This window comes from Hipposideros armiger, unplaced genomic scaffold (assembly GCF_001890085.2).
Source record: "Hipposideros armiger isolate ML-2016 unplaced genomic scaffold, ASM189008v1 scaffold_1225, whole genome shotgun sequence".
NCBI classification, from domain to species: Eukaryota; Metazoa; Chordata; class Mammalia; order Chiroptera; family Hipposideridae; genus Hipposideros; species Hipposideros armiger.
In genome coordinates this window covers 355949-381463 of record NW_017732575.1, presented here as the reverse complement: position 1 = coordinate 381463, position 25515 = coordinate 355949, and the positions used below count along the sequence as shown (strand labels likewise).

The window sequence follows — 25515 nt, the reverse complement described above, 5'->3', positions numbered from 1 at the left end:
TCACAGTTTCTAGAGCCCTTCTTTCCTCTATTTTGACACACTCGTCTTCACAATAACCCCGTGAGGTAGGCAGCAGAGTGTCGTTGAACGTCCAGCTTCAGAGCCGGACAGTATGGGGTCAGAGCCAGCTCTCTCACCCACCAGCTCCAGATCCTGGGCACGCCTTAACCATTCTGAGGCCTGAAAGTTTCAACTGTAAACAGGAGGACAGCATCCTCCCGCCGGTGCCTGTGCTGGTGCAGGCCCGCAGCACACTGCCTGACAGCGAGAGCCTGTTCTGTAGGAGGGCACGTGGTGCTCATTTGGTGTCAGGAATCAAGGCGCCCTACGAGTTGAAGTGATTTCCCCAAATTATCATGACCCATAAGAAGCCGAGGGAGGGGCACACACTGGTCCCCAGGCTTCCTGTTTGCGACCAGGCGCCTTCTCTGCAAGGTTCATCAGAACCCCATGGGCCTGGCCCAGGACCGGCCCCAGCACCTGCAGCACTTCTCCACGTGCTCTGCTGCTCCCACCACCCTTCCCAGATTGTGCCCTGAGCGTGGGACCGAGCCCACCTGTCTCCAGGTCAGAGGCCCAAGTCCACTGGGCCGGTGTCCAAGCTGCTTCGTGACTGCCAGGCCCTTCAGAAATTCTGGGGTTCTGCAACTCCCAGACCAGTGGGGGTCTCTATCCATCTTCCCTGACGTGTCATACCATGTGCTAGTCAGTCCCTAAGTAATGTCAGATCTGCTTGATAGGGTGCTCACTGCCTTTCTCTTCTCAATAGCACAGATCATAAAAGTAATGCTGAACAAGTGCAACTCGCACTGGTCACTCGCTCTGTGCCAGGCTCTGTGCTGAGCCTCAGGCTTGCAGTAATCTGTTTAATCCCCACAACAACCCTATGAAGGTACGTCCTTCTGTTATTCCCATTTTAAGGAGGAAGGAATGAGGCTCAGAGATGGTGAATGAACTGCCCCGGTGTCACGTGGCTGATAACAACTGGACAGACCTGGTGTTGGATGGAACCCAGGCGATCTGCACTCTTACCCGCTCCTTAGCCCTGCCTCCACACCCCCCTCTCCAGGGACGGAGGAAGGCAGGACCAGGGCGCTGCCCTCTGCTCCTTTAGGGGGCTCCTTCCTTCTCTGGGAGGCTCTAAACAGCTGGGAGGGATGGGGCCGCTTTGCCTGTCTCTGCGGGGGCGGACTAACACAATTAAAATGAACATCATGCTTAAACTGAACCGTTTAATTGGTACGTTAGTCCTGAAGATTCTGGAGTCTCTATTTAAAAAGAAGGGGAAAAAGTCGGCAGTTTGTGCAGCCCCCTGGGAGGATTCAGGGAAAAAGGCACAGCCTGGGGAAGCTGCTTCCTCCTCCGAACTGGGGGATTTTTAGCTTCTTAATCCCAGCTCACTAATTATGATGATTATCGTTATTATGCTTTTATCAAGCATTTCTCTATGGACAAGTTTCACTCTGTTTTTATTATTAGCCCATCAGTGGGGGAAAGGGTTCGATGCCAGGGTCGTGGGCAGAGCCCCAGGCTAGGAGGCAGAGAGGAGATTGTGGCTCCGTTCCCAGGCCCCCTCACTGTGCTTCAGTCCCCCCACATGCAGGGGATGGGGCCCACCCTCTTGCTTTGAGAGACTTTAGGGGGCTGGTCTGTGGCTCAGCCCTATTGTGCTGGCATTAAGCCCAGGTCAGGGTCTATGCTGGAGCCTGGCAGAGCTACCAAATTAAAGACACAGGCCCTGCCCTCTAAGTTGCAGGTCAAGGCAGAGAGAAAAGGGCGACCTGTAAGAAACCAAATTAGGATATTAAATCAGAGGCTTAGCATGGTTGGTCCTGGAAGGAGCTCCTGTCTGGTCCCTGCAGAACTAACTTCCAGCCCTGGCTCTGGTACCAGTTTGCTTCTCACCATGGGTTAGGCCGTTTGCCCTCTCTGAGCCTCAGTCTTCTAGACTCCCTGGGGGCTTGTGAACCACAGGGGCTCCAGGCCACATCCCTAGGAAGTGGGATTTCTCAGTGCCCAAGGATGGGGTGGCCCAGGATCTGTTACCCAGTCCCCAAACGGTTCTGAGAGAGGCTCTTGGAGAAGAACTTGCCCTCCAGAACTGCCCCTCACAGCTGTGTCCCTTGCCCAGGGTCCGCAGCCTGGGCTCGTCAGCCGCCCACCTCCCTCTCTGCTTCAGCCTGGAATGAGCACTGCACCCAGGTTTGGCTCTGCAGACATCAGTCCCTGCAGTAGGGAGTCCCTGTGTTCCCTCTGGGTCCTTAGTGCCCAGCACCTAAGGGAGGCTGCAAATGTTTAGGCTGCTTCAACTTCCCATGAGCCTTTCCTAATCACCCCAGAAGGAAGGCCCTCTCCAGCACCACTGTGTGTGCTGTGCTTTGCAGCTTCTAAAGCACATCAGAGCCCCTCCAGTGAGTGAACACAGGCTGGTATTACTAAGAGCCTTTTCAACAGGGGAAACTGAGGCTCACAGAGAGATCATGGCAGAGGTGGGATCAGAAGCAAGGCTCGGCCGTGGTCCCTTGTGCCCCTGCAGCCCAGAGGCCGGGGCGGGCAGCGTGGGCAGATGGAACGAGGAGGCGGCGGCTTTTGCTGCTGAGCTGCTTTTAACATCCCAGACGCTATTGTTTGCCTCAGTGGGTGCGTTGCCTCTCTTCGTCCCCGACAATCTGTTCCTCTGTCTTCTCACATATATATAGATTCCCCCCTCCCTCAGCTATAAGCCTTCTCCCACTTTCCATCCTTCTCTCTTTCATCACGTGGGCAGGAAGGCTCTGGAAGTGGCAGATCAGAGCAGCCGCGGGGGAGGCTGTTTGGCAGGGGTGGGAAGGGCCTGAGCCCAGCAGAGCCCCCACCCTTGGGCAGCACCTATCTGCTTTACTTTTCACTTTTCCTCTCCCACAGCACCGCAGGGGCGGGGTGAGGAGTCTGGCTTAGGAGGTGGGCAGGGTGTTGTCGTGGAGGAGACCTGGGTCCCAGACCCTGGCCCTGGGCAGCTCCCTCCTGCTGCCCTGTGTCTCCCTGCTGACCAGAGAGGGAGCAGAACTTGGACCAGGCCTTTCCTGACCTTTGGGGAATGGAAAGCAGACGCCCCACTCCCTGGCTCGCAGAATGCAGTGGGCACATTGACCGGAGCTGCAGTTCCCAGACTGGTCCGCAAAATGCCAGGGAGCAGCTGCTGCTTGTTTTTTCTTTGGCTGTCGCATTGGAAAATTTAAAGCGCACCCAAGATAGACCAACATAAAGAACTCCACAAACCTCAGCCTCAGCAGTTCTGAACTTGAGACCAAGCCCATTTCATCCAAACCCTCCACTCAGTTGATCTTTTTTTTTTTTTTAAGCACAACCACGATACTATATCACACCTAAAAAATTGGCCTCCCCAGTCGGTGTCCCCGTTTTCCCAATTGCCTTGTGAATGGCATTTTTTAATATCGTGTCCAAATAAGGGACACACACTGCGTTGGGTCCTTTCAGACTAAACTGTTGGTTTTTCTTGTGTGCATTTTATTTGTTGGAGATACTGGGCCAGTGCAGCTGGGTTGCTGCATCCTGGGCCACAGCTCAGGAGTCTGCATCAGAGTCTCTGGGGTGGGGACAGCTAGACTGAACAGCTCTCGGGTAGAAGTGCATTATGACCACTCAGCAGGTGTCTCTGAAGCCAGCCAGAGGGGAGAAGGCTGAATTGGATGTTCCACCCCTGGTTCTGCTTCCCTTAGGCTGTGTGACCTTGGGCAACTCTCCTCCCCTCTCTGGACTTGTGGTTTTTCCAACTGTATGATAAGCTAATAACCGCCTACCCCATGGGTTCTTTGTGAGGGTCAGAAGGGCTCTTGTGAGCTCTGAGGTGCTGTGCTGGGTCTTAGTAGGTGCATGGGCAGAGAGTGAGCTGCAGGTGCCTTGGGCAGCTGGAATCGCTTCTGTGTCCAGCTGCCCCGAGCTCTCAGGACCCTCTTGCCTTGTAAAACCCTCCCCACCCCATCTTCCGCTTCCCCTGGCCCAGCCTTTAATCACTGGGGGGTTGTTTTTTGTTTTTGTTTTTCAAGGTGATTAAAACCCCTCTGATTTTTATCGAACTTAATCGTAGTCCAGCTTGCCCAGCTGCTACCCCCACACCAGCCCAGGCTACAAACACCCCACGGAAGGCCCAGGCCTCGGAGAACACAGCCAGGAGCTCCTCCTCAGAGAGCGAGGATGAGGACGTGATCCCTGCTACGCAGTGCTTGACTCCTGGTGAGTGTGGGCCCACCACGCGGGGCTGACTCCCCTGCTGCAGCCGCCAGCCTCGGGAGACGTACACACATACACACACTCCACACCACACCCCAGTTCCTCCCTCTTCCCCTGCCCCATTGAGGCCCACAAGGGAAAGGACGCTGGCAGAGTCACAAAGCAAGTTGTTGGTCAGGAGGGACTTGGGACAAGATCTAAAGAAGAGCTTTGTAACTGACATGGAGAAGGCTGTGAGGTGGTAGTGAGCCTCTCGTCCCTGGTGGCATGTAAAGAGGGTTAGGTAACCCTAAAACAGACATTATAGAGAAGGGTTTCATCTATCAGTGGGAGACCGGACCAGATCTGGGATTTCTTTGATTTTTGAGACTCTGATTCTACCAGTGATAACAAGAAAAGGATTCATTACTATTTTTGTTACTGTGACACTTTTAATGAGGATATTAATACCTAATTTTGGTAGGCTAATTAAGAAATACAGACTAACACAGAAGAAACATCACCTGTAATCCCACTGCCTGGAATAATTACTGTTAACGTTTTACAACTATTAACTTTACAGAAACCTAAGCTATACCCATGTGTTTGTAGTGAGACCATACTGTACATGTGCTCAGTGGTCCTTACTTGATATATTGTAACATTACATATTTATAGCATGATTCCTGCTAGCTCTCGTACCATAGTTTGCCAGTGCCATGTCAGAGGAAGCTGAGGGTTTTGTTTGGGCAGCTTTTTTGGCTCTTATAAATAGCACTGCAGTGAGCATCATGTAACAGCCTTTGCAGATGACCGTGTGAGTCTCATGAGAGACTGTTTTATTTATTCATTTATTTAAAAAAAAATTTTTTTTAAGATTTTATTGGGGAATTGGGGGAGGGGACCAGCCAAGTTGTTCTTCACTCTTCATTGTGGAGGGCGCCAGTCGCCATCTGGCTTCCTGTTGGCAGCTCGTGGCCTCTAAGCTCAAGGTGCTGTGTTCAATCTTAGTTGCGGATGGACATAGCCACCATCCCATGCGGGAGTCGAACCCGGCAGCCTTGTTAAGAGCACACGCTCTATCCACTGAGCTATCCAAGCGGCAGCTCAGCTCAAGGTGCCAAGTTCAGTCTTAGTTGCGGATGGGCGTAGCCCACCATCGAACAGGCAGTCTTGTTGTTACACCAGCTGTGCCATCCTGCCACCTATTGGCAGCTCAGCGACAGCTCAGCTTGGGCTCAGCGTCACTGGCCCGTGTGGGAATCCAACCGGCAGCCCTGTTGCTCAGAGCTTGCACTCTTAACTAACTGAGCCATTCGGCCAGTCCCATGAGAGACTGTTTTAAATGCACAAGAAGTCTCATTTGGCACCAGTGCTCCCACCCATTGCTTAGGAGTAGCAGCTGGGCCAGCTGAGGGGAAACATTGTGAAGGACTGAAGTGTGTGTGTGGGGGGGTGGGGGGGAGCTGAGGAGAAAGCGGGGTCATTGTTCCAGCAGCCGTGTGACCTCCCTGAGCCTTGTAACATGAAGCTTGAGACAGCTCCTGCCTAGAAGGTGTGGGGAGGGCATTATACAGGTTTCCATTGCATCAGCCCCGAGTACCGTACGAGGGCTGATAAATTGGGTATTGCCACAGCTGGGGAGGCCATGGGATTTCTGTGCCCTGACGTGTACCCCATCCCGCTCCATTTCAGCCATTAGAACCAACGTGGTGTCCGTGCCCAAGGCCCACCTAAGAACAGCCCTCGGAGCCAGCGTTGCTGGGACCAAGATTAGTGAGGAGTCCAGTCGGGTGACAGAAGGCAAGAAACAGAAGGCACCAGCCACTCAGGTACCTGGCGGACAAGGGAGGGCTGTGCACACCGGCAGGGGTGAGGGAGCTCCCTGCTCTCCCCTCATACCCACACGTGCCACTGGGTGGGACTGCAGTTGCTCTCATCCACCCCCGCAGAAGTAGCTGGCCTCCGCAGCCAGAGCCTCTCCTGCCCTCTGGCTACACCCCAATCCGAGCTCCCGGATTACCTTTGAGTGGTCAGGAAGATTGATCTGGGAGCATGGTCCCAGGCAGAGCCAGCACTGCTCCCTGAGCCCCTCGTCAGCTTTTCCAACATGACTGGGCTTTGGTTTCTTTTTTTTTTTTTTCCTCCTAGTTTTGGATGCTATGAATAAAAGTTGTCCTTTTTCAGTGTTCATACTAGTGACTTTATCTTCCCAGCCTTCATCATTTTCAGTGCATTTTTATTTGGTCCTTGCCGGAATCTAAAACCAAGCAGGGTACAGTTCATGGCTTATTACGTTGTTCAGATGATAAAGCAGCACCACCCCCTCAACAAGAGGGTTGAGACTTGTCCAGGATTAGGGGGGCCAGACCCAACTCTCCTGGCCCCCAATTCATTGCTCTTTGGGCCATATCAGTTTTCCTGTTTCCTCACCCCTTCTTTCTGAAAGGGCGGAGAGAGTTGGGGGGTCCAGAGCGGAAGTTGAGCACCCCCAGCTCAGGGCTCATCGTGTGCTTGGGTGGGTGTCTGGGCCGCGGTCCCTGCATCCATTCAGCCGTTCAGCCAGCAGATGGTGCTGAGCGCCTGTCCGTGCAGGGCATTGGGGGGTTCAGCAGGAACAAGACAGGGAAGTCCCTGCCCTCATGGAGTTCCCAAGTGGGGCCGCAGCCTCTAATGGAAACCAAAAACTGCAGTGCTCACCAGCTGGCGAGTGCTTTGAAGGAAACTATATAAACTGGAGAATAATGGGGTGAGCTGCTTTGGAAAGGATGGGCAGCAGTGGCCTCCCCGAAAAGGTGACATGAAAACAGGAGTAGCAGCCAGGCCAGGGTGAGCTGGGGAGCGTCCCATGCAAGGAAACCCAGGTGCAAGGACCTTCTGGGGAAGCGCTTGGGGGTCAGAGAGCTGGAGGAAGTGGTATGGGGGGAGGGGCTGGTCCTGAAAGGCTGGGGTTGGGGTTGCATAGCTGCTGACGGGAGGTGTATGTGAGGAGTCACGCCCAGTTTGAGTCACACCCAGTTCTCGTGTCAGTTTTCTCCCTTATTGCTGGTGGGTGTGGGAAGCACAAGTGGCATGAGGGAGACCATTGAGGAGGCTGTTGCAGCCACCAGGCTAAAGACTTGTCCCCAGTGAAGGCTCAGATTAAGTGGTGCGGCCTTGGGTGGAGCCTGGGCCCCTCACCTCCCTAGGACTGGGGCTGTTTTTGGACTCCCCGAGAACTGTATGATTAGCTCATAACCTGAAGCCTGGCACCGTATTCTACCCAGATAGTGGCATGGCCCCTTTGACCACCCTTCAGTCCCCACTCCAGCCCCATGGCTACTTGCAGATACAGGTCCCCTCCCACCCAAGCCGGATGGGATCTGACCAGGGCATGGCAGATAGGACACCTGAGAACCCAGGAGTCTCAGGGCTGCCTTCGGCTGTCCACAGGTGACAAACAGGAACCTGGCTCACCTTCCACTGACCCAGGCTGCCCTGAAGGTCCTTGCTCAGCAAGCCAGTGAGGCCCAGCCTCCTGCTGCTAGGACCCTGACTTCAAGTGGGGTGAGCTGGGGAGCCAGGGGGGCCAAGTCCTACTCTGGAGGGGACAGTGATCAAAGGCCACAGGGAAGAAGGGAGGCCTAGGCAGGGGCGCGAGTCCCAGCGCCAGCGCTTACCTGCCCTGTGACCTGAGCACGTGTGCATGCTTCCCTCCCCAGGCCTCGGCTGCCCATCTTAGGGAGTTGTGGGGAGCAGCTAGCACAACGCCTGGTCTGTAACTGAGGTTCAAGCGCCAGATCTTATTTCCTCTGAGTTTTCCTTCTCCTCTTCTCCTTCCACCAAATTAGACTGACAGTGCTCTGGGAGCACTCCCTGTGGCAAGTCCCCAGAGCACCCCTGTGCCAGCCAGAGTGACCAACAAGCTCAGAAAGCACGAGGCTTCTGCAGTGCAGCAGTCCACGGCCCCTCCCTCGGGATGCCCCCGAGTCAAGGCCCCTGAGACCTCAGATGACAGCAGCAGCTCTTCAGGGAACGAGGAGGACGCCGAAAGGCCCCAGGTGGCCCCGTTGGCCCACAGGCAGGGTGAGGGTCCCAGGAGGAAAAGCCTGGGTGGGCCGGGAGGAGGGTAGAGGCGGCCTGGTGGAGCCCTAGGCTCAGGCCTCTGTATCTCTGCTTGTGCTGTGCCCTTGGCCTAGTCATCCCACACCGGGCCTGTTTCCCCACCTGTACAAACGCATGAGGAAGTTTGTCCAAATGCTGTCAGAGACCCTCTGGCGCTGTTTGACCACTCCCAGCTTTTTGGAACCAGGCTCCCATAGCTGACCCCACACACGCACCAAATCCCAGGGCCATCCACCCCTTGCGGGAAAGCAGGGAAGTGTAAGTGGATCTCGGCAATTAGAATGGAAGGTTTGGGTATTCGGGTGTCCTGCCTGTAGTGCTGTGAATAGCAATTGACCTTGGAGCAGTAGGAGCAGATGAAGCCTTAGGTGGAAGGGAGGTGCGTACAGACGGACCCAGCCAACCCGGGGGCCCTCATGAAGGACCCTTCCCTGCCCAGCTGCCAGGGGGGACCTGGGACTCCCAACAGGATACCTGTGTTCCTCCAGCAGGTCCAGCCCCCTCCAAGAAGGACACCTTGGTGGAGGAGACCACAGCCGAGTCCAGCGACGACGAGGTGGTGGCGCCTTCCCAGGTAACCACAGAGGGGAGGACTAGCAACCTCGGGGGTCTTGGAGCAGGAGCCTGGTGCAGGCTGTGCCCACCTGGTGCAGCCTTAGGCTGAGGTTGACCCCTAGGTCAGAGATCAGGGCCCTTCTTCCCGGGGGCCCTGGGTAGGGTTCTGTCTGCGTGGAGCCATGCCGTCTCCTCCCCCAAGACCCCATTTCAGCATGAAGCCGTGAGTAGCTGCCTCTTGGAGTCTATAGAAAGGACTCGCCTTGATTTTAGGTGATGCTCATATAAAAACATTCTTTACAGATGGGATTTCTTTTAATGTTATCATCTGTACATGATAAGTGGTAATGATTTTCCATTTGCACTAGTAATAAGAAATTTCCTTTTAAATGTGCCTGTCTAAAATATGTATTAATTAAAATAGCACAGGACGTACACACACACAGGGCTGGTGTGCTCACCACACAGCCCGAAAGGGCTGGCCTGATCTTAGGGGTCCCTTGACTGGTTCCTTCACAGCAGGCCATGCACTCAAGGGCTGGGTGGAGTAGGGTCCTGGCGTCTTTCACACGGGACTTCTTCAGTCTCTCCTCTCAGGTCATGTGACCCTTGGACTGACTCCGTCCATTTCCCAGGCTGCAAAGGCCATTCCCAAGCCAGAACCCTCCTCCTCGGTTTCCTCTGTTCCGGCCACCAAGGATGCCCCAGATGGCAAGCGGGAAGTGGAGCCCCAACAAGCAGCCACTATGTCCCCTAAAACAGGTGAGTCAAGGGCCACAGGACAAACAGCAGGATGCGGAAGACCAAGGCAGAGCCTCCGTCTTCCCTTAGGAATAGTCCACCAGCACGGTCCTGTCTGTCACTAGGCCTCTGCAAGTGAGGCCTGGTACCCCTGCATCAAACCTGGAGGTGCTCCTCAAAGTGCAGCGGGGACCATGCCCAGGTGTCTGGCTCCTGTGGGATGCTGGTGCACCTGGCCAGGTGACCCTTACCTTAGAGGAAGTGCACCCTGGCTTGTGGAGTAGGCCTCGGCTCTCTCTAGCTGTCCCTGTTGATTTCTCTTCCTGATAAATGGGCTCATGGTGTGGGGTATAGAGATTCAGGGAGCTCAGATGAAAGACAGGAGCCATTTTCGGAGAAGTGTCCAGCACATGGTGAAGACCCCAGGCGATGGGCAGGCTTGCTCTGAAGCCGCAGACGAGCCCCTGGCCACCCTGGGCCTGTGTGTCTTAACCTCACATGGCAGGGGTCGGTGCATCCAGTCGGTGTCGAGGCGTGGCTCACATAAAAAGTAGTCACGTGCTATTTGGGGGGCAGACAGGAAGGTTCTGGTCACCCGGGCTGGGTCGTCAGCCACCCCTGACTCTGCCAGCGCTAAAGGACAGGTATCTCAGACAGGTACACCTGGGTCAGCTCTAGGGGTTCTCCGGCCTTGGTGCTCTGGGTGTTTGTAAACAGGAAGCAAAGAAGCGGGCTGCAGGGAAAGAGGTTGCCAGGGCCAACTGGACCCTCCCAGCAGCCTCCCCACCAGCCCACTCCTGCCCTTGCTAGGAACCACCAAACGACTGAATCGGGCCTCTTTCTGCCCTGGGACCCCATTGCTCAGCCTGCCTTGCCCACCTTCCCTCGTCTACCACAGCTCTGGAGCCAGAGCTGCTGCAGGTCCCATTCCAGGCCCCCGCTGCACGCTGCAGGGAACAGCCCCAGACGCATGACATGGAGCAGGGCCAAGCCGCCGAGCACCTTTCAGAGCCCAGCTTGTAGGAGCGCTTGGCCTGTGCGGCCAGGAATGGAGTAGAGACCTGCCAAGTCACCTGGGAAGTTAGGGGTGGTGTTGGGACCTGTGCTGTTGTCCCATACCCCCCAGTTTTTGGACTCTTAGCTACAGCTTGCCCGGTACTGGGTCAGCAGAGGAGCCGTTGCTCACTTTCTTCCCCCCTTTTCTTCTTTGTGAGAGGCGGGTGCGACAGGGTGACATTTTAAAGGGGGCTGTGGAGGTTTTTGTCACACGTGTAGTCAGCACAGTTATCAAAGGAGAACAGAGGCGTGGAAAATTCTAAACAAAGGCAGGCAGTAAACCTGCCATGTCACCCCCAAGCCGCCTGGACCTCTGGGCAGAAAGGGCCATGGGCCCACTGTGTAGACGGGCATGAGTTCAGTGGCTACATGGCCTTCACTTTTACGATGAACCTACAGTTTAGATTGGGGTGATGTCACTGTTCATCTCACCCCCTCAGTTTACAATCGGAAACAGGCCACGGGTTATATAGCAAGTTGGTGGTAGTCAGACCTAGAATCCAGGTCTCCCGCCTCCCAGCTCTGGACTCCTGACTAGACAACACCATCTGCTTCCTGTCTGACCTTGCATTTTGTTGACAGGTTTCAAGCCCTTTCATTAACATTTGGGAGTCATTTTCCATCCCCAACCCAAACTTGAGATTTTAGTGTGAGGAGACGGGAGTTCTAAGTTAGAAGGTGGCGGAACAGCGCAGTGGGGGTAGAGTGACCACTGGGTCTCGTCTGTCCCATCTGTACCGTTGTCAGAGGACATCAGTTCTGTCCCTGGATCCGCTTGACTCCTGTACTATTTCCCAATCTCTGAGATTCATGACGTAAGACCTCTCTCTCTAGGCAGAAGAGAGGCTAGCACCACAGCTCAGAAGCCCAGGAAGGGGGCCGGGAGCCGTCAAGCCTCAGTGCTGGCGCTGCAGAGTGCCATCACCCAGCGCCTCCTGAGTGAGCCCCAGGTCCAGGCCACTGTGGTGAAGGTCCTGACGGAGCTGGTGGAACAGCAAAGGAAGAAGGTCATGGATGCCACCAAGGAGAGCAGCAAGAAGGGCCGGGTGGGCCACAAGCGGAAGCTGTCAGGAGACCAGGCAGCGGTCAGGACCCCCAAGAGCAAGAAGAAGAAGCAGCCGGAGGCCGGGGAAGACAGGGAGGGCGCTGCCTCCCCGGGAAAGGCCCCCAGGACTACCAAGGGGAAATCTAAGGGAAACGCAGCAAGTGGCGACAGCAAGGAGAAAAAGGAGGAGCCTCCTGGCCCCCAAGGGGTCAAGGAGAAGCCAGAAGGGGAGCCAGAAATGGTGAAGGTTGAGGGTGGAGACCAAGCCGACCTGAAGAGCAAGAAGGAGAAGAAAAAACCTGACAAGAGTAAGTGGCCACCTGCAGCCCGGAGCGCGCTTCCCTGGGCCTGTGCTGAGGGCGGTCAGTCACCACACGGGTGGGCTGGGCCCTCGGCCAACGCCGAAGGGAAAGATGGAGACGTCTTTTTCCGGGGTCATGGAGGACAGGCAGTGGCAAAGCCAGAACTGGACCCGGGAGCACGTGGGCCAGCACTGCCAGGGAGACCCCGGGGCTCCAGAGTGTGGCCTGCTCCCCACTGAGCTCACTCAGAGCCGCCTGCAGTCACGTGCACTTCCAGCTTCAGGCTTTTCGGGTCCATGTCCTAGACAGCAGTGTCCTGTCGGCGGTAAAGCTGCCCCTTACTGAGCTCTGTGCTAGACTCTGTGTGTGATAGGGCCTCCTTTAGCCCTGTATAGTAGGTGATATTTCATTCCCATTTTATAGGTACAAAGTGTCTTTTAAATAAATATGTAGTTTTTAAAAGTGAGTTAGAGAAAATAGTAATAGTCCAGGTGATCCATGCATTGGGCAGAAATCATGAGGCTGGCCCTGAGAGCTCTCAGGCCAGAGCAAGTGGTCACAAAAGCCTCCCAGGGTGTGGGGAGAGCTGGGGGACCCAAATCTGGAGGCGTGAGTTCTAGGATTCCTGGAGACCTTGACCCAAACGCCTTAGGAAGTTTACTCTCTTCCCTCAGAAAAAAAAGACAAGGAAAAGAAGAAAGCCAAAAAGGCCTCAATCAAAGACCCTGACTTACAATTCAAGAAGAAAAAGAAGAAAAAGGTAGAGTGAGTTCCTGAGGGGTTTCAGGTCAGAAAAGTGACCCCAACCCAGTCCCCTGGGTGAATGTGATCAGCCCCATCCTGTGCATGTCGGGATGGGGTGGGAGCCAGACCAGGTCCCTGCCCCCATTCTCAGGGTCTTTGGGTGGGGTGAGGTGCTTGTGGGTAGTGACACTAGAGAAGAGCCAGCCCGAGGAAGGACAAGGTCTGTGCGTGTGGAAGCCATGGAAGTGACCCCATTTTGTCTGAGGTAGAAGGATGTTTCTGGGTGGGTGAAGGAAGGCAACCCCTAGGGAGCAGCAAGGACAGGTTTCAGGTGAGAGGAAACATGGCCTGGGACGCGTGCCTAGCTGCCAGGAGTCCGCTCCCCAGAGACACACACTCGTCCGCTTTATGGGAGATAAAGGCTGTCCACCTGAAGGAAGAGGGGCTGGGGGAGGGGGTGAGCACCCTATGCCGACAAAGCTCTCACTGGCCAGCGGGACCTCAGCTGTGTTCAGAAAAGCTGACCATCTGTTGCTGCAAGGGCCTGGGCTCCACCCTCAAAGGCATGCGTGACACTGTCCCTGCCCTTGGGGATCCCTGCACACACAGTATCTGTTCTGGGGAGACCTTGAATCCTCAGGAGGGAACTGTGACATCCCCTCCTGGTGGCAGTGGCGTGGGTAGAGAGACGCTTCAGGTACAAGAGCCTCACACTTGTCTCCTTACAGAAGAAGACAGCAGAACAGACTGTCTAAGGGGCGCAAGGCAGCAGGTAGGCTTCCTGGCCTGGGGACCCCTTCTGACCATCCGCTCCTGGGTGAGGGTGGGAGGGCAGCTCCAGCATTGCCGTGGGGTCCTGGGGAACCAGACAGGACCTGGTGGGTGGGCGCCAAGGGAAAGGGGGGCTGGAGGGTGAGGTTCTGTTCAAGGTCAGCGGAGTGATGCCAGGAGCTGGAGCTACAGGACAGTCATGAATGGCTGGCACTGAGCGTTCCCTGGGTGCAGGCACTGTGCATGCCTTAGGTGGGCACTGGGGTTAATGAAGAGAAGGCTTGAGCTTGGTCTCTCCTTCATCGCTGTCCAGTTCCTTTTCCTTACGATTTGTAACTTGAGGGCATTTGCATGAAAAGGAGATGGTCTGCTCAAGACAAGCTATTCTGATGGACCTGTGCTTCCTGGGTGACGGTGAAGGGGCTCAGTGCTCCACCCATTGGGCAGACCCAGCAGCCACCATCATGCTATAAATGGGGGCCATACAGAGCCTGCCTGGGCTGGTGGCGAGGAATGAAATCAGTCACCAAAGCACTCAGCCCACTTCCGAGGATGGGATTAGCACTGAAATGTCCCTGTGTTGAGATGCCAGCTTTTGATTTGGTCCAGATGTGTGTCCTTTCCCCAGGGATTTCTTAGCCAAGGGGTGCCCAGCCGCAAGCCTCTGCCCTCTGCCCACCATGGGTTGGAATTGAATTTCTAACTTCCCCTCCCCAGAAGAAGATGGCCAGCCACAGTGTTCGTGCTGGCCGAGCCCGGGAGCCCTGCCGAGGAGGACGACGAAGTCCACTCACTGACCCCGCGCCTGACTTCTGTCCTGACACAGGATGCTGCGTATAGATGTGTACAGTATATATATATATTTTTTTAAGTAACCCGCCTCTCCCTTCTCAGACCCAACATGCACAGAGACCTTGGGACTGTCCACCTTTTTGTCCTGCAGACCGAGGAAGGCCCAGCTTGCCACTCCGTCCATGTCCCTGGTCCCTGGCTGACACTGAAATTTTGTCCCCCTCTTGTCAGTTTTTTCCCATTTTGTGGTGTTTCTTTTTTAAGAACTCAAAATAAAAAGACTTGAAGGAAAGGTGCAAGTTCCTGATGCACCTGGGGCAGATGTTTTGCAACTGACTTATTCTTGGAAGGGAGAGTCTGGCTGACACTTGAAGGTGAACAAACCATCGCTCAGGATTTGTTCTTGGTTGTGTATGAAGCCCCTGGGATGCTGTGGTGAGTGGAACAGAACCGTTTTCCTCAGTCAAGTGTCTGGTGCTCAGTTGGGGTGGGGAAGGCTTCCTGGAGGAGGTGGCATCTTAGCTAAGGGAGAGCTCAGGCATGACCATGGTGGGTAGGCCAGGCAGATATCCCGAGGTAAGGCATGGAAGAGCCACCTTTTGAAGTTAGGACTTGAGTTGGGGGAAGGTCCTTTTGAGGTATCTGGTCGAGAATAGCTGTGGCAAGAGCAGGAAAACCAGTTAGGACTGAGTTGCTCTTGTGTCCAGGTAATAAAGGTTCTGTAATGATGAAGGCAGGAAGTGGAGGAACTCGAAATGTATGTCAGGGTGACATCTTCAGGACTTGGTGGCAGCCGGCAATGCAGAGGCCCACTTCCTGGGCCCAGAGCAGTGTGGAGCACCTGAGGTCGCGGAGATTGTTCTCCACGGTTTTCAGCCTTCTGCTAGACAGAGAGGCCATGCAGAAAGAGAGCACTGAGCTGGGTGGTCTTAGAGGCCCAGGTTGGCATCCGGCTGTACCCTTAACCCAGGACCCTTGGGCAAGGCCCTCAGCCTCTGTCTCCGTAAGCGTGTTGGTCTAGGAACAGGCCACAAAGTAGTGTCTAGTTGGGCTTCGTTGAAACGGAGAGTTTTCACTGAATGTCCTGATTTGGGGCGCCTCTTGAAAAGAAATCTGGCAACAGGGGCCTCTGCTATCCCCTGGCAACAACCGGCTGGGGTCCTCTGTGGTTGCCATCTGTCATCAGGCTCGTCCTTAGTATGGCATTGAAAATGGGGGTATGGGAAAAGGCAAGTTGGACCAAGAGGAGATGGTGCTTAGGAACTTTGGGCAAGAACTTACTTCCTTTTGGAAGCAGAGTGTTCCTCTGTGTTAAACATGGAAACCAAGTGTGTCTGTGTCCAAAGACGGCAGCACCCCTCCCTGCCTGGCCCCACAGGCATGTGTGTTTGGGCTCCCTGAGCTGCGTCCCCCAGTCCAGACCACTGGATTCAAGGCCTTCTGTCACCTCCTTGTGGTAAACAAGCCAGATCCCAACAGAACACCCAGCAGCCGGAAGTGTCTACTTTCTACCTTTATTCTCACAGGAACCACAGCCCTAAGGGCTGATGACAAGCTTGCTGCATAGAGGGAACTGGGGGCTGGCGGAGATTGGGGAGAGGTTATGGGTGGAGAGGATGGTTCTTCCTGGTGAGTGATGCTGGAGAGAGGGAGAGGGTGACTCGTGCCCCCAAGTTCCATAGGCTGCAAAGCCAGAGGGGAGGGACAGCAAACGTGTTGGGCCTGGGGCCTGGGGGAGCTCCACCCCCTCTCCTTGCACCTGCCTCCCCGTCCATGTGTCTGGATCTCAGAGCTCCACGTTGGAGGCTGCTGTGGGGTCGGAAGTGGTCAGCCGAGCTCCAGGTCCACCTCCTTGGGCCGTGCGTCCCTGCTGGTGGATGGAGGGCTGGGCAGCAGGTCCCTCCTGCACTGTTAATCTGTGCTATTCTAATGTAATTTGTTGTGTCCGAGGATGATGGAGAGCCAGGCGCCAATCTCATGGAATGAGGTGCAAGGGGGGAGAGGGGAGGGGGGAGGAGTGTAGGGCTAGGGCTGGGGGACGGGAGCAAGGACACAGGTCATTGCAGAGCTGCTGGGTGCTGGTGTCTTCGCTGGCTGTTCTCACATGGGTGCTGAGAGAGAAGCAGCAGGTTAGGACTGGGGTCACCTGTTGTCCCTGCCCCTTCCCAGCATCCCTGTACCCTCCACCGCTTCCTGTTCGGATACAAATACCATCAGAGCCCCCCACAACCCTGTTCCTCATTTATGAAATGTATGCCTCAGGGAGGCTGGAGAACAGACCAGGGTCATGCCACGTCAGGCATCCACCCATGAGGAAGCTGGCCCAGCTGGGGACTGGAGCCCCCCTGCAGGAACCCTTACCTGGGCCCAGATCCTGCTTGGTCACGCCCAGCCCAGATGACAGATCCTCCATGTCCAGGGGCTCTGCAAAGGAGCAGCAAGGCCATTTGTGATCTGCACTCCAGCTACCACACCCACTGTTAAGGGGCTAGTTCTTCCCTACTCAGCCACAGGCCTGTCCTGGGAGAGCAGGCTGAATGGAAGGATGCTTGCTGGATGGTGGCAGTGAAGTGTTGGGAGAATTGAGAGAAAGGTCAGGAAGGGGGTGATGAAATGGGATGAGTGATCTGTAGGACTTTGGGATGCATGAGTGAATAGCGCATGGATGGGTAAAAATCACAATAAAAGGATTAAAGGAATAAGATGAGTGCGGATTTAAGGAAAGAAATGATAGATGGACAAACGTGAGGAGTGCACAGGTAGGTGGATGGACAAACGTGAGGAGTGCACAGGTAGGTGGATGGACAAACGTGAGGAGTGCACAGGTAGGTGGATGGACAAACGTGAGGAGTGCACAGGTGGGTGGATGCATGGCTGATTGGCTGTCCCCCCACTCCCCTGGGAGCTGCCACCTTGAGTGTCCTGGCCACGTGTGTGCCAGGAGTGACCTCTTGCCCCTCAGCCTTCCTGGTCCTTCCTGCTTCTTTGACAGACCCTGGCACAGTGGCCACTGCTTACCACTGCAGTTATGGCGCCCACGGCTTCTGGTGTGGGGGACCTCGGTGCCGTTGGGGAAGACGCACCAGCAGTAGCCGATGCTCCCATAGCACTGGAGCGGCATATAGTTGCCATTCTCGTCGCACTTGGGCTTGAACATGCCCGGGTGGACAGCGGGGATGCGGCTGACCTCTTCCAGACACTTGGTCAGTACTGAAGCGACAGTCATGGTGAAGACAGTGAGTGAGCAGGCTCTGGGCCAGGGTCTCAGCAGAACCAGAGATCCACGTACACTGCTGTGGGCCTAATGCCTTTTGCCCAAGTGACTGTACTCTACCCATTGAACAGATGGGGAAACTGAGGCCCGGACATCAAGGTCCACGATCTCAAAGAGGAAGTGAATGGCTGTGGCTCATTCATCCCAGAACTAGATTTTTTTTCACACTCGATGCCTTTTAAAATTTGGAATTGCACTTATGATTCTGATTTCTAAGGAAAAACAGTGGACACCTTGGTAAGTCTGAGCTGTTGCTGGGAGTGTACAAGTAGAAATGGGGGTTTGTTTGTGGATGACGTAGAGGGGATTCAAACAGCTGGAAGTTGGGAGAGCTAGCATCTAAGGTGCCTTCTGTGAATCTGTGGTGGAAAAATCAGGCCTGCACAGGATGGGCCACTGATCTTCCACTTCCGAAACTGAAGCCCAGAGGGAAGAGAGGCCCAAAGTTGCATGGCAGATTATCACCAGGATTAAAAACATAGCATTCAAAGGCGTTAGGGCTGAAAATCCTGGTACACATTATCCATGAGATGGAAAAACCCAAGGCCCTCTTGGATGGCACCTGCTGAATACGTGACCTCAGGGAGGTCTCTGATTGGTGGGAAAGGGTCATTGTGATGACTGCTGGGATGTTTCGAGTGGTTTCTGCTCCGCCACCCTCCACAAGTGAGGGGAGGCCTTTGTACCTGTGGGCCCTTAGATAGGATGGGAGTGGGGGGACAGCCAAGCCCAGAAGTGACAGGCAGGAGAGACAGGAGAGAGTTGAGAGGCTTCGAGAGTCCCGTGCTTCGATCAGGGAGTGCTTTAGGCTCTAAGCTCCGTAGCTCAGAGAGTCCTGAGGGAACCCCCAGAAGCCCTAGCACCCCAAGGCTCCCAACTGTACCTTTTGGTGGAGCCTCAGTGGGCTTCTCCTGTGAGTTCTTGCTCATTTCAAACAAGAGCCACTGATGCATCCAGCTCTCAAAGATCTAACGGGGACAGAGGCAGGGGGTCAGGCTCAAGAGCCCTCGCTAACCCTGCCTGGCTTTGCCCCTGGGGTCAGAGACATAGAGGACCAGGCAGGCTCCCTACACCCCGGAGTCCAGCGGCATCCTGGACCCCCCTTAGAGACCCACAGGGCTTGGTTGAGACAGTTCCTCAACTCCAAGCACTTTCCCGTGTGTGGCTTTGTAAGTTCTGGTAAGCCTCCTCTAGCTTCCTGAGAATGGCTCCCCCAGCCATCTCTCACCCCACCTCTTCCCAGCCCTGCCCTAGATACCAGGAGAGGAGGGCACCAGTGCAGGGAGACCCACTGACCTTCCAGTCCAGGCCCTCCATGGTGTTCTTAAGGTGCTTCAGGTTCTCTGGGAAGCTCCCCTTCAGCTGCGGGTACTCCTTCAGGGGGTTGGCCCTCTGCAGGATAGCAGGGCAGGAGAGAAGGTTAAAAAGAGCTCCCTGGCAGGTAAAATGAAGTGTGCAACCTATGTTCCCCTGGTCTTGCATTCTGAGGGGTGGACCCAGGTGCACCAAGCTTGGCCCCTGGACCTCAGCCGTGATGGAGCTGGTAGGGAGAAGAGGCAGTAAGCGCAGTCTAGCTGCTGCACAGCTACAAGACCCCAGGGCTAGAAGGTGGGAGACCCAGGTTCCAGGCCCAGTCTTCTATTCTTGCCAATGCTTACTCGTCTTTTACGTTTCACTTCCTCCAGGAAGACTTCCTGGACCCCACCCCCAGCCATGTTGAGTCCTCTGAGTCTTTTCTCACAAGGCCCCCTGCATATCCCTCATCACCTGTTCATTTTTCTACTTCCCATGCCAACCTGGGATCCCCATGGGCTTGGGAGCTGGGTCTGATTGCTCCCTGCTGTGGGCCCAGAGCCTTGCACAGCTCCTGGCACAGAGAAGACATGCAGTGAAAACTTGGCAAGGAAAAAACGGGCTCTTGATTAAGACACTTCCAGGATTTGGGCCTTGGTTTTGGGAGCTGGGTCTGATTGCTCCCTGCTGTGGGCCCAGAGCCTTGCACAGCTCCTGGCACAGAGAAGACATGCAGTGAAAACTTGGCAAGGAAAAAACGGGCTCTTGATTAAGACACTTCCAGGATTTGGGCCTTGGTTTCTCCATCTCAAACAATCAAAAAAAACGGGGAGCGGTGGGACCTGGAATACATATAGCGTTTAAGGGCCACTCATGTCCCTTCGCTAATCTGGTGAGCCCCTCCTGGATGTCTCGTGGTGCAGGCCTCGGATTACAGCCTTGCCAGGGGTCTGTAAGGGCAGGCAGGGCTGCCCAGCCGGGTCCCACTCACCAGCAGCATGTGCATCACATGGTCCTCGGTCGCGTTGCCATACTTGGTGATGTTCTTGGGCTGTGGAAGGAAGGAGTGGGGGTTACCAGCGCTGGCCCCCAGAGGAGGGGCCCTGGCACAGGCAGCAGCTGGAGTCCGAGTAAGTGGATTCCCAAATGCTCACCAGGACCATCTCTGCCACCTCCAAATGTGAGAGTCCAAGCAAGTTACTACATTCCTGCTTCAATGTCCCTATTGGTCAAATCTGCATACACTTTCCCACCCAGGGCTTGTGGACGGCAACATTATCCATTTACATGGTAAAGGCTCTGAGAATGGGTGGGCACTGTGAGGTGCTATGGGACATGAAAAGCCCCTTGTAAACTGGAGGGCTGGGCCTCCCTTCCAGGAATGGCCCCAAGAGGCTCTTGCCTCCACCAGCCCTGGGATTCCTCTTCTTCCTGAGATGGGGACTCAGAACAGCTCCCCAGCTGGGCTTTTCCTGGGTCAGCTGTCCTGTCCTTTAGCACCTGCCCTCCATCCAGGCTTGACGACACCTGCCCCTTCCACTGCCCTGGGGTTCCCTTACCTGGGGCAGGCCTTCCATGGGCAGCGCCTGCATCAGCATGGGGGTGGCCATCCTCATCTTGCTCAAAGGCTTGGCAGCTGTGGAGTTAGGAGATAAAGCGTGAGTGTGGCCCCGGTGCCCAGGGAAGAGGGTGCTCAGATCCGGGACCAAGACCTCAGACCCAAATGAGGAGGGGCTGGAACTCCAGCCCGGAGGGAAAGGACAATGGGCCCAGCTAGGTGCAGGAATGGGGTCTCTGAGGGGAGGGACAGTGGGGGTGTGGGGCTGTCACAGTGGATGTGGAGCACGCACGCTTAGGAAGCTTCATGCGCAGGTTCTCCAGCTGCAGGTTCTGTGCGGTGACCGTCAGCTTGTCCAGCCGGCCCTGCTGCTCGTACAGGAAGTAGGCGGTGGTGGCCTGGCCAGCCAGGAGCAGAGCTACCAGGACAGAGAAGCCTGTGTACAGGGCTCCACGGCTGCACTTCCTGTTGGGGAGAGTGGGGATAAGTCAGAGGAGAGTTCATGGAGGTGGCTGCCCCTAGGACTGGCTGGGAGGGGGGGAATGTGTCCCCCCATTTCCATCAGCCCACCCACTCCCTCAGCTACCCCTAACAAGCACACGCTTTAGGCACAAACAAGTGCCTTTGGGCATGCAGCTTAAAGACATTCCCTGGTCCTACTTCCAACCAGTGCTGGCCCTACAGGTCTCCCAAATCGAAATCCTGGAGCTGCCCCTGGGCCTAGGTTGAGTGGGGAAGAGTCAGGGACAAGTGCCTTGTCCCCTGGGCCTCAGTGGAATGAGGGTTTGAGGCGGAGGGTCTCCCCAGGTTCCCTCTGCCAGGGCTGCCCCTCAAGAGGAAGGGGGTTTTTACCCTCCTACCCACCCAACCCCTGCAGTGAAATCAGAAAAGGGAAGGAAGTGGGATCTGGGCAGCAGAGCTCACAGCCCACCTGAAAGAGAGAAGTGAAGCCTTGATATTTTAGGAGTAGGTTGGGGGCATTCTCTGCCCCAGACTCTGTATGTCTTTGAGCAAGTCTCTGCCACTCTCTGGGCCTGTCACATGGGTACCTCTCACCTCAGCAATTCTAGGATTTGGTAGTTTTCTTCTTTGAAGTAAGAGCTAACTGTGGACACAGAGGTATTTTGAAAGTAATATCCATTCAGGGGGGATTTCTGCAGGAGTATGGGGCCTGAGCCTGTGTGACCTGGGAGAATCTCTCACGCTCTCTGGACAGACTGGCTGTACAAGGAAAGATGGCCAACCAGACCTCGGGGAGCCTTAGCAGCTGTGGCCTTGGATGCAGTTTGGGGGGCACATGCACAAGTTACAGTATGGGGGGATGTAAGGATCTAGCTCCAGGACCCTGAGAGTTCCTGACCTGTTTTCTCCCACCTCAACCCAGGAGTGGGACTACTAGGACCCCATTGGAAACTGTCAGGAGACTACACAGTTTACTCTGGCAACCAGCAAGGAGGTTTAGGAAACTCCAGGAGAGGCTTTTGCCTAGTAACTCATGGCATCACAGGCACAGCTCATTCTCATTGGCTTCCTGCTTGCCAGCCCTCGGTTTCGGGCCCAAGGCCCAGCTGAAGGGATTGTTATTCTGGAAAGCAAAAGCTCTGCATGGGGAAAAGAAGGAAACTATACAGTAAGGGAAAACAAATCCCATTTCTTGACCTTTCCAAGGAACGGGCGGCCTGGCCTGTAAAGGTGGTGAAAAGCCCACCCAAGCCTGGGTCTTGCCTGGGTTCAAGGTCTCCAGCTCACTATCTACCTGCTCACTCCTTTGGCAACCCCACACTGAGTCTAGTCCCAGCTCTGCCTCTTACCATGTGAATGAACTCAGGGAAGTCCCTTCCTTCTCTGAACCTCAGTTTCTCATAAGGCCTGAGAATCTAGAGAGCTAAATTAAAGATGAGACCACATAGATCAGAGCTGCTCTGTTACTCCTTTAGCTCAGGGACTAGGGACAAGTCAACCTCGCTGAGTAAACTGAAGTGAGAACATCTACTCAAAGGTTGTTATATTAAATAAGATCGTGAAGGTAAAGCTCTCCTCTCTAATACTAACATATAGTTCACACTCCACAAGTAACCCTGACTATTCTCAAGGGAGTCAACTTTAACATCTGTTTTCCTTCCTCTTTATGCATCGTAAATGCCTGTCCCCTGTGTTCTGGATGAAAGCCAACTCATCACCCTCTCTTCATTTCCTCCTTTACACTGCCTCTCAAAAAAAAAGGTAATTAGCCAAAGTCGGAAGCCAACCAAAATTATCAGGAATGATGACACAACTGTTGCCAGGCAGAAGTGTTCACAAAAGGGTCTGAAACAGGCTCAACTCTGGAATGGCCTGAGCACACAGGGCTGTGCCAGTTTTAGAAGCAGTAACTGAACTAAAAAGAACCAGACAAGGGTTTGACGAGGGGGCAGCCTGTCTGTACACTGAGCCTACACTGTGTATGCAACTCCCTGGGTAGTCTGAGCTCAGAGGGGTCCCGCCTCTTTTCCCTGCAAATTGTACTTCTAGAAAGGGGGCCAGATGGTAGTCAGCTCAAACTCTGAAACCAGATTAGTCCTGGGTTCAGGTTCTACTTCCATTATTTACTGGCTCTAATAACTTAGGTAAGTCACCAAAATGAGCCTTAATTTTCTCTTATGTAAAAACAGGGATAATAAATGTATCTGACTCAGGGTTACTGTGAGAATTAGGATTGAGTTTAGCACTTAGTTACGTACCATAACTAATCATAGTAAATACTAACAGTGGCTGAAAACTGGTAACAGGTACACACTGAATGGAAACTATTATCATGACTATTGTCATTGTCATTACGTTACTGAGACCCAATAAGAAGCAGTGATTTATCCAAGTCACACATGATAGTACAGAACCTGTACAGGACAGCTGGCCCTCCTAGCCATGGGATTCCCCAGGATTTTCACTGGCTGCTACTCTAATGGTCTGTATCTTGTTACCTGTGCCCTAGAACACAGGTCCTCATGACATCTCTGAGTGTCCCTCTCAAACCCCTTTTGCCTAGCAACAGCTGACATAACATCTAGCTGTAAATCCTAGTAATTCACAAATTACTTTTTAGAGATTGAGGGGAATGGGGAACATTGGGGTAACTGCATTCTAGCCCCTTTTTTCAGGAAAACACCTGGGCAAGGCCATCTAGGGGATGGGAGAAGGGGCTCAGGGTCCTCTAGATGGTTGTGCTGGCCCCTTACTGCAAGGGACAGGGGCACAGGCAGAACCGACCCACATCAACCCTCAGCCCCTTCTAGAAATTTAGCCTGAGCCTCCCCCCCCCTTGCCCTTTTTTGACCCCCTTCCAACATCTCTCAAACCCTCCTGTGATGGGCAATGTCTACACCGACTCTATAGACACCTGCAACTATAACCCCCTTCACAACAACATGTATACCCATCCATGGTTATTAGGAAAGAGGAATTCCTAATTCTTTTTTAGAAACTCTATTTCTCCATCTATTATCCATAACATTTTCAAGATCTGGTCCAATATTTCTAACCTAGGGTTTTGGGGGGGGGCGGTCTGTGAAGCCCCTGATACTGTATGAAACTCGGGGGAGAGTCCAGAACTCTCTTCTGATTTTCAGAAGGGAAATGCATAATGGAACCAAAGTTATTATAAAACCCCTGCCCTAGAGAAGCTCCCTTATTCTATAGGAGGGAGAACCGAAGCCCAGGGCAGGCCAGAGACTTGCTCAAAATCACCCAAGCAGAGTGAGAGTCAGAGCCTGACTCCATGCCTCCTGTGACTCCAGTCTAGTGCTCCCTGCCCAGCACCTGTGCACATCTGTGCTGTCCAGGATTTGTGTGCTCTCTCCTGCTGCTTACACATACCTCTCCGGGGCTCCGGGGCGCTGGCCCAGCATGGGCAGTTGCTCGTGGTTGGAGATGAGGTCACGCTGGTCTTCCATGGTTCTGGCCTCTGGTCTTTCCCACGCCTCCTGCTTCTGCCGCTGCTGCTGTCGCTGCTGCTGCTGCCTGCGTGTCTGAGACCCTGAACCACTGGCTCACCTCTTGAAGTTGGGGCTGAGGAGGAATCTGATTCGTCCACAGGAGGCCACTCCGCCCACCTAGTAGAAGTGGAAATGAAACCCACAAAGCTGGAAATACCCTGACTTGGGGCAAAGCAGACTTTGATGGGGCAGTGGGGGGAGCTCCCCAAGCAGGAGAAAAGGCCAGCACGTATCCATTGGCTGCCCAGGGCCCTCATCACCTGTTTCTAGGCAGACCTTTGGATTCATAAGGCTCTCTGGATATTTGAGAAAAGTTCAGTCCCTAAACAGGAAATACTTTGAAGCAGAAAATGCCTTTGTTTGTCTCCCTTTCTCACCGATAGATAAGTGGACACAGACAAAGATTTCTCACCTTCTGTGAGCTTAGTCAAGTCCCTCGTCTCTCTGGTCTCATCTCAAAAACCGGGGAAGAAAGTTGGGTTCAGTGTTCCCTCTTCTTCCTTCTAACTTGAGCATTTTTATGAACCTGAGTCCATGGTTCTAATATTTGCCATCATATACTAAGCCCTCCTTTGTGCCAGGCCCCATGCTAATCAGTTTACATGCTTTGTTTCATTTAATCTTTTTTTTTTTTTTAATTGGGGAACGGGGGAGGGGAACAAAGTTGGGGAATTGGGGAAGGGGGCCAGCCAAGTTGTCATTCCTCAATCTTCGTTGTGGAGGGCGCCTGTCGCCATCTGGCTTCCCGTTGGCAGCTCGTGGCCTCTAAGCTCAAGGTGCTGTGTTCAATCTTAGTTGCAGGTGGGCATAGCCACCATCCCATGTGGGAGTCAAACCAGCAGCCTTGTTGTTAAGAGTGCACGCTCTATCCACTGAGCCATCTGGTCCACTGAGCCATCTGGGCATCAGCTCAGCTCAAGGTGCCGAGTTCAGTCCTAGTTGTGGGTGGGTGTAGCCCACCATCAAACAGGCAATCTTGTTGTTACACCAGCTGAGCCATCCTGCCACCTGTTGGGAGCTCAGTGACAGCTCAGCTCGGGTGCAGCGTCACTGGCCCATGTGGGAATTGAACCAGTGGCCCTGCTGCTCAGAGCTTGCGC

General features: G+C 54.3%; 2 protein-coding genes across 3 annotated transcripts in view; one reads left to right on the top strand and one right to left on the bottom strand.

The window, feature by feature from the left end:
• Positions 1–16292, top strand: part of LOC109376861 (treacle protein-like) — a gene marked incomplete at its 5' end in the record, with an annotated part of 49023 nt that extends 32731 nt beyond the window's left edge. The window contains 10 exons of the mRNA XM_019632999.1: positions 4023–4233; positions 5905–6041; positions 7642–7755; positions 8040–8274; positions 8802–8887; positions 9453–9630; positions 11500–12018; positions 12687–12772; positions 13485–13528; positions 14245–16292. Coding sequence (XP_019488544.1) covers positions 4023–4233; positions 5905–6041; positions 7642–7755; positions 8040–8274; positions 8802–8887; positions 9453–9630; positions 11500–12018; positions 12687–12772; positions 13485–13511 — 1593 coding nt within the window. The remainder of the gene's footprint in view (positions 1–4022; positions 4234–5904; positions 6042–7641; positions 7756–8039; positions 8275–8801; positions 8888–9452; positions 9631–11499; positions 12019–12686; positions 12773–13484; positions 13529–14244) is intronic.
• On the bottom strand, positions 15818–24590 carry CD74 (CD74 molecule). Of its 2 annotated transcripts, XM_019633030.1 has the most exons (9): positions 24297–24590; positions 20737–20909; positions 20446–20522; positions 19878–19937; positions 18890–18985; positions 18477–18561; positions 17338–17529; positions 16681–16743; positions 15818–16430 (listed from the first exon to the last, which is right to left on the bottom strand). In XM_019633030.1, the coding sequence occupies exons 1-9, from the start codon at positions 24371–24373 to the stop codon at positions 16420–16422; spliced, it is 834 nt and encodes a 277-aa protein (XP_019488575.1). In that variant the 5' UTR covers positions 24374–24590; the 3' UTR covers positions 15818–16419. The 2 variants fall into 2 exon arrangements, with proteins under 2 accessions (XP_019488575.1, XP_019488576.1); XM_019633031.1 differs by lacking the exon at positions 17338–17529 and having other exon boundaries at positions 15820–16430; positions 24297–24584.
• Between the last annotated feature and the right edge of the window lie 925 nt (positions 24591–25515).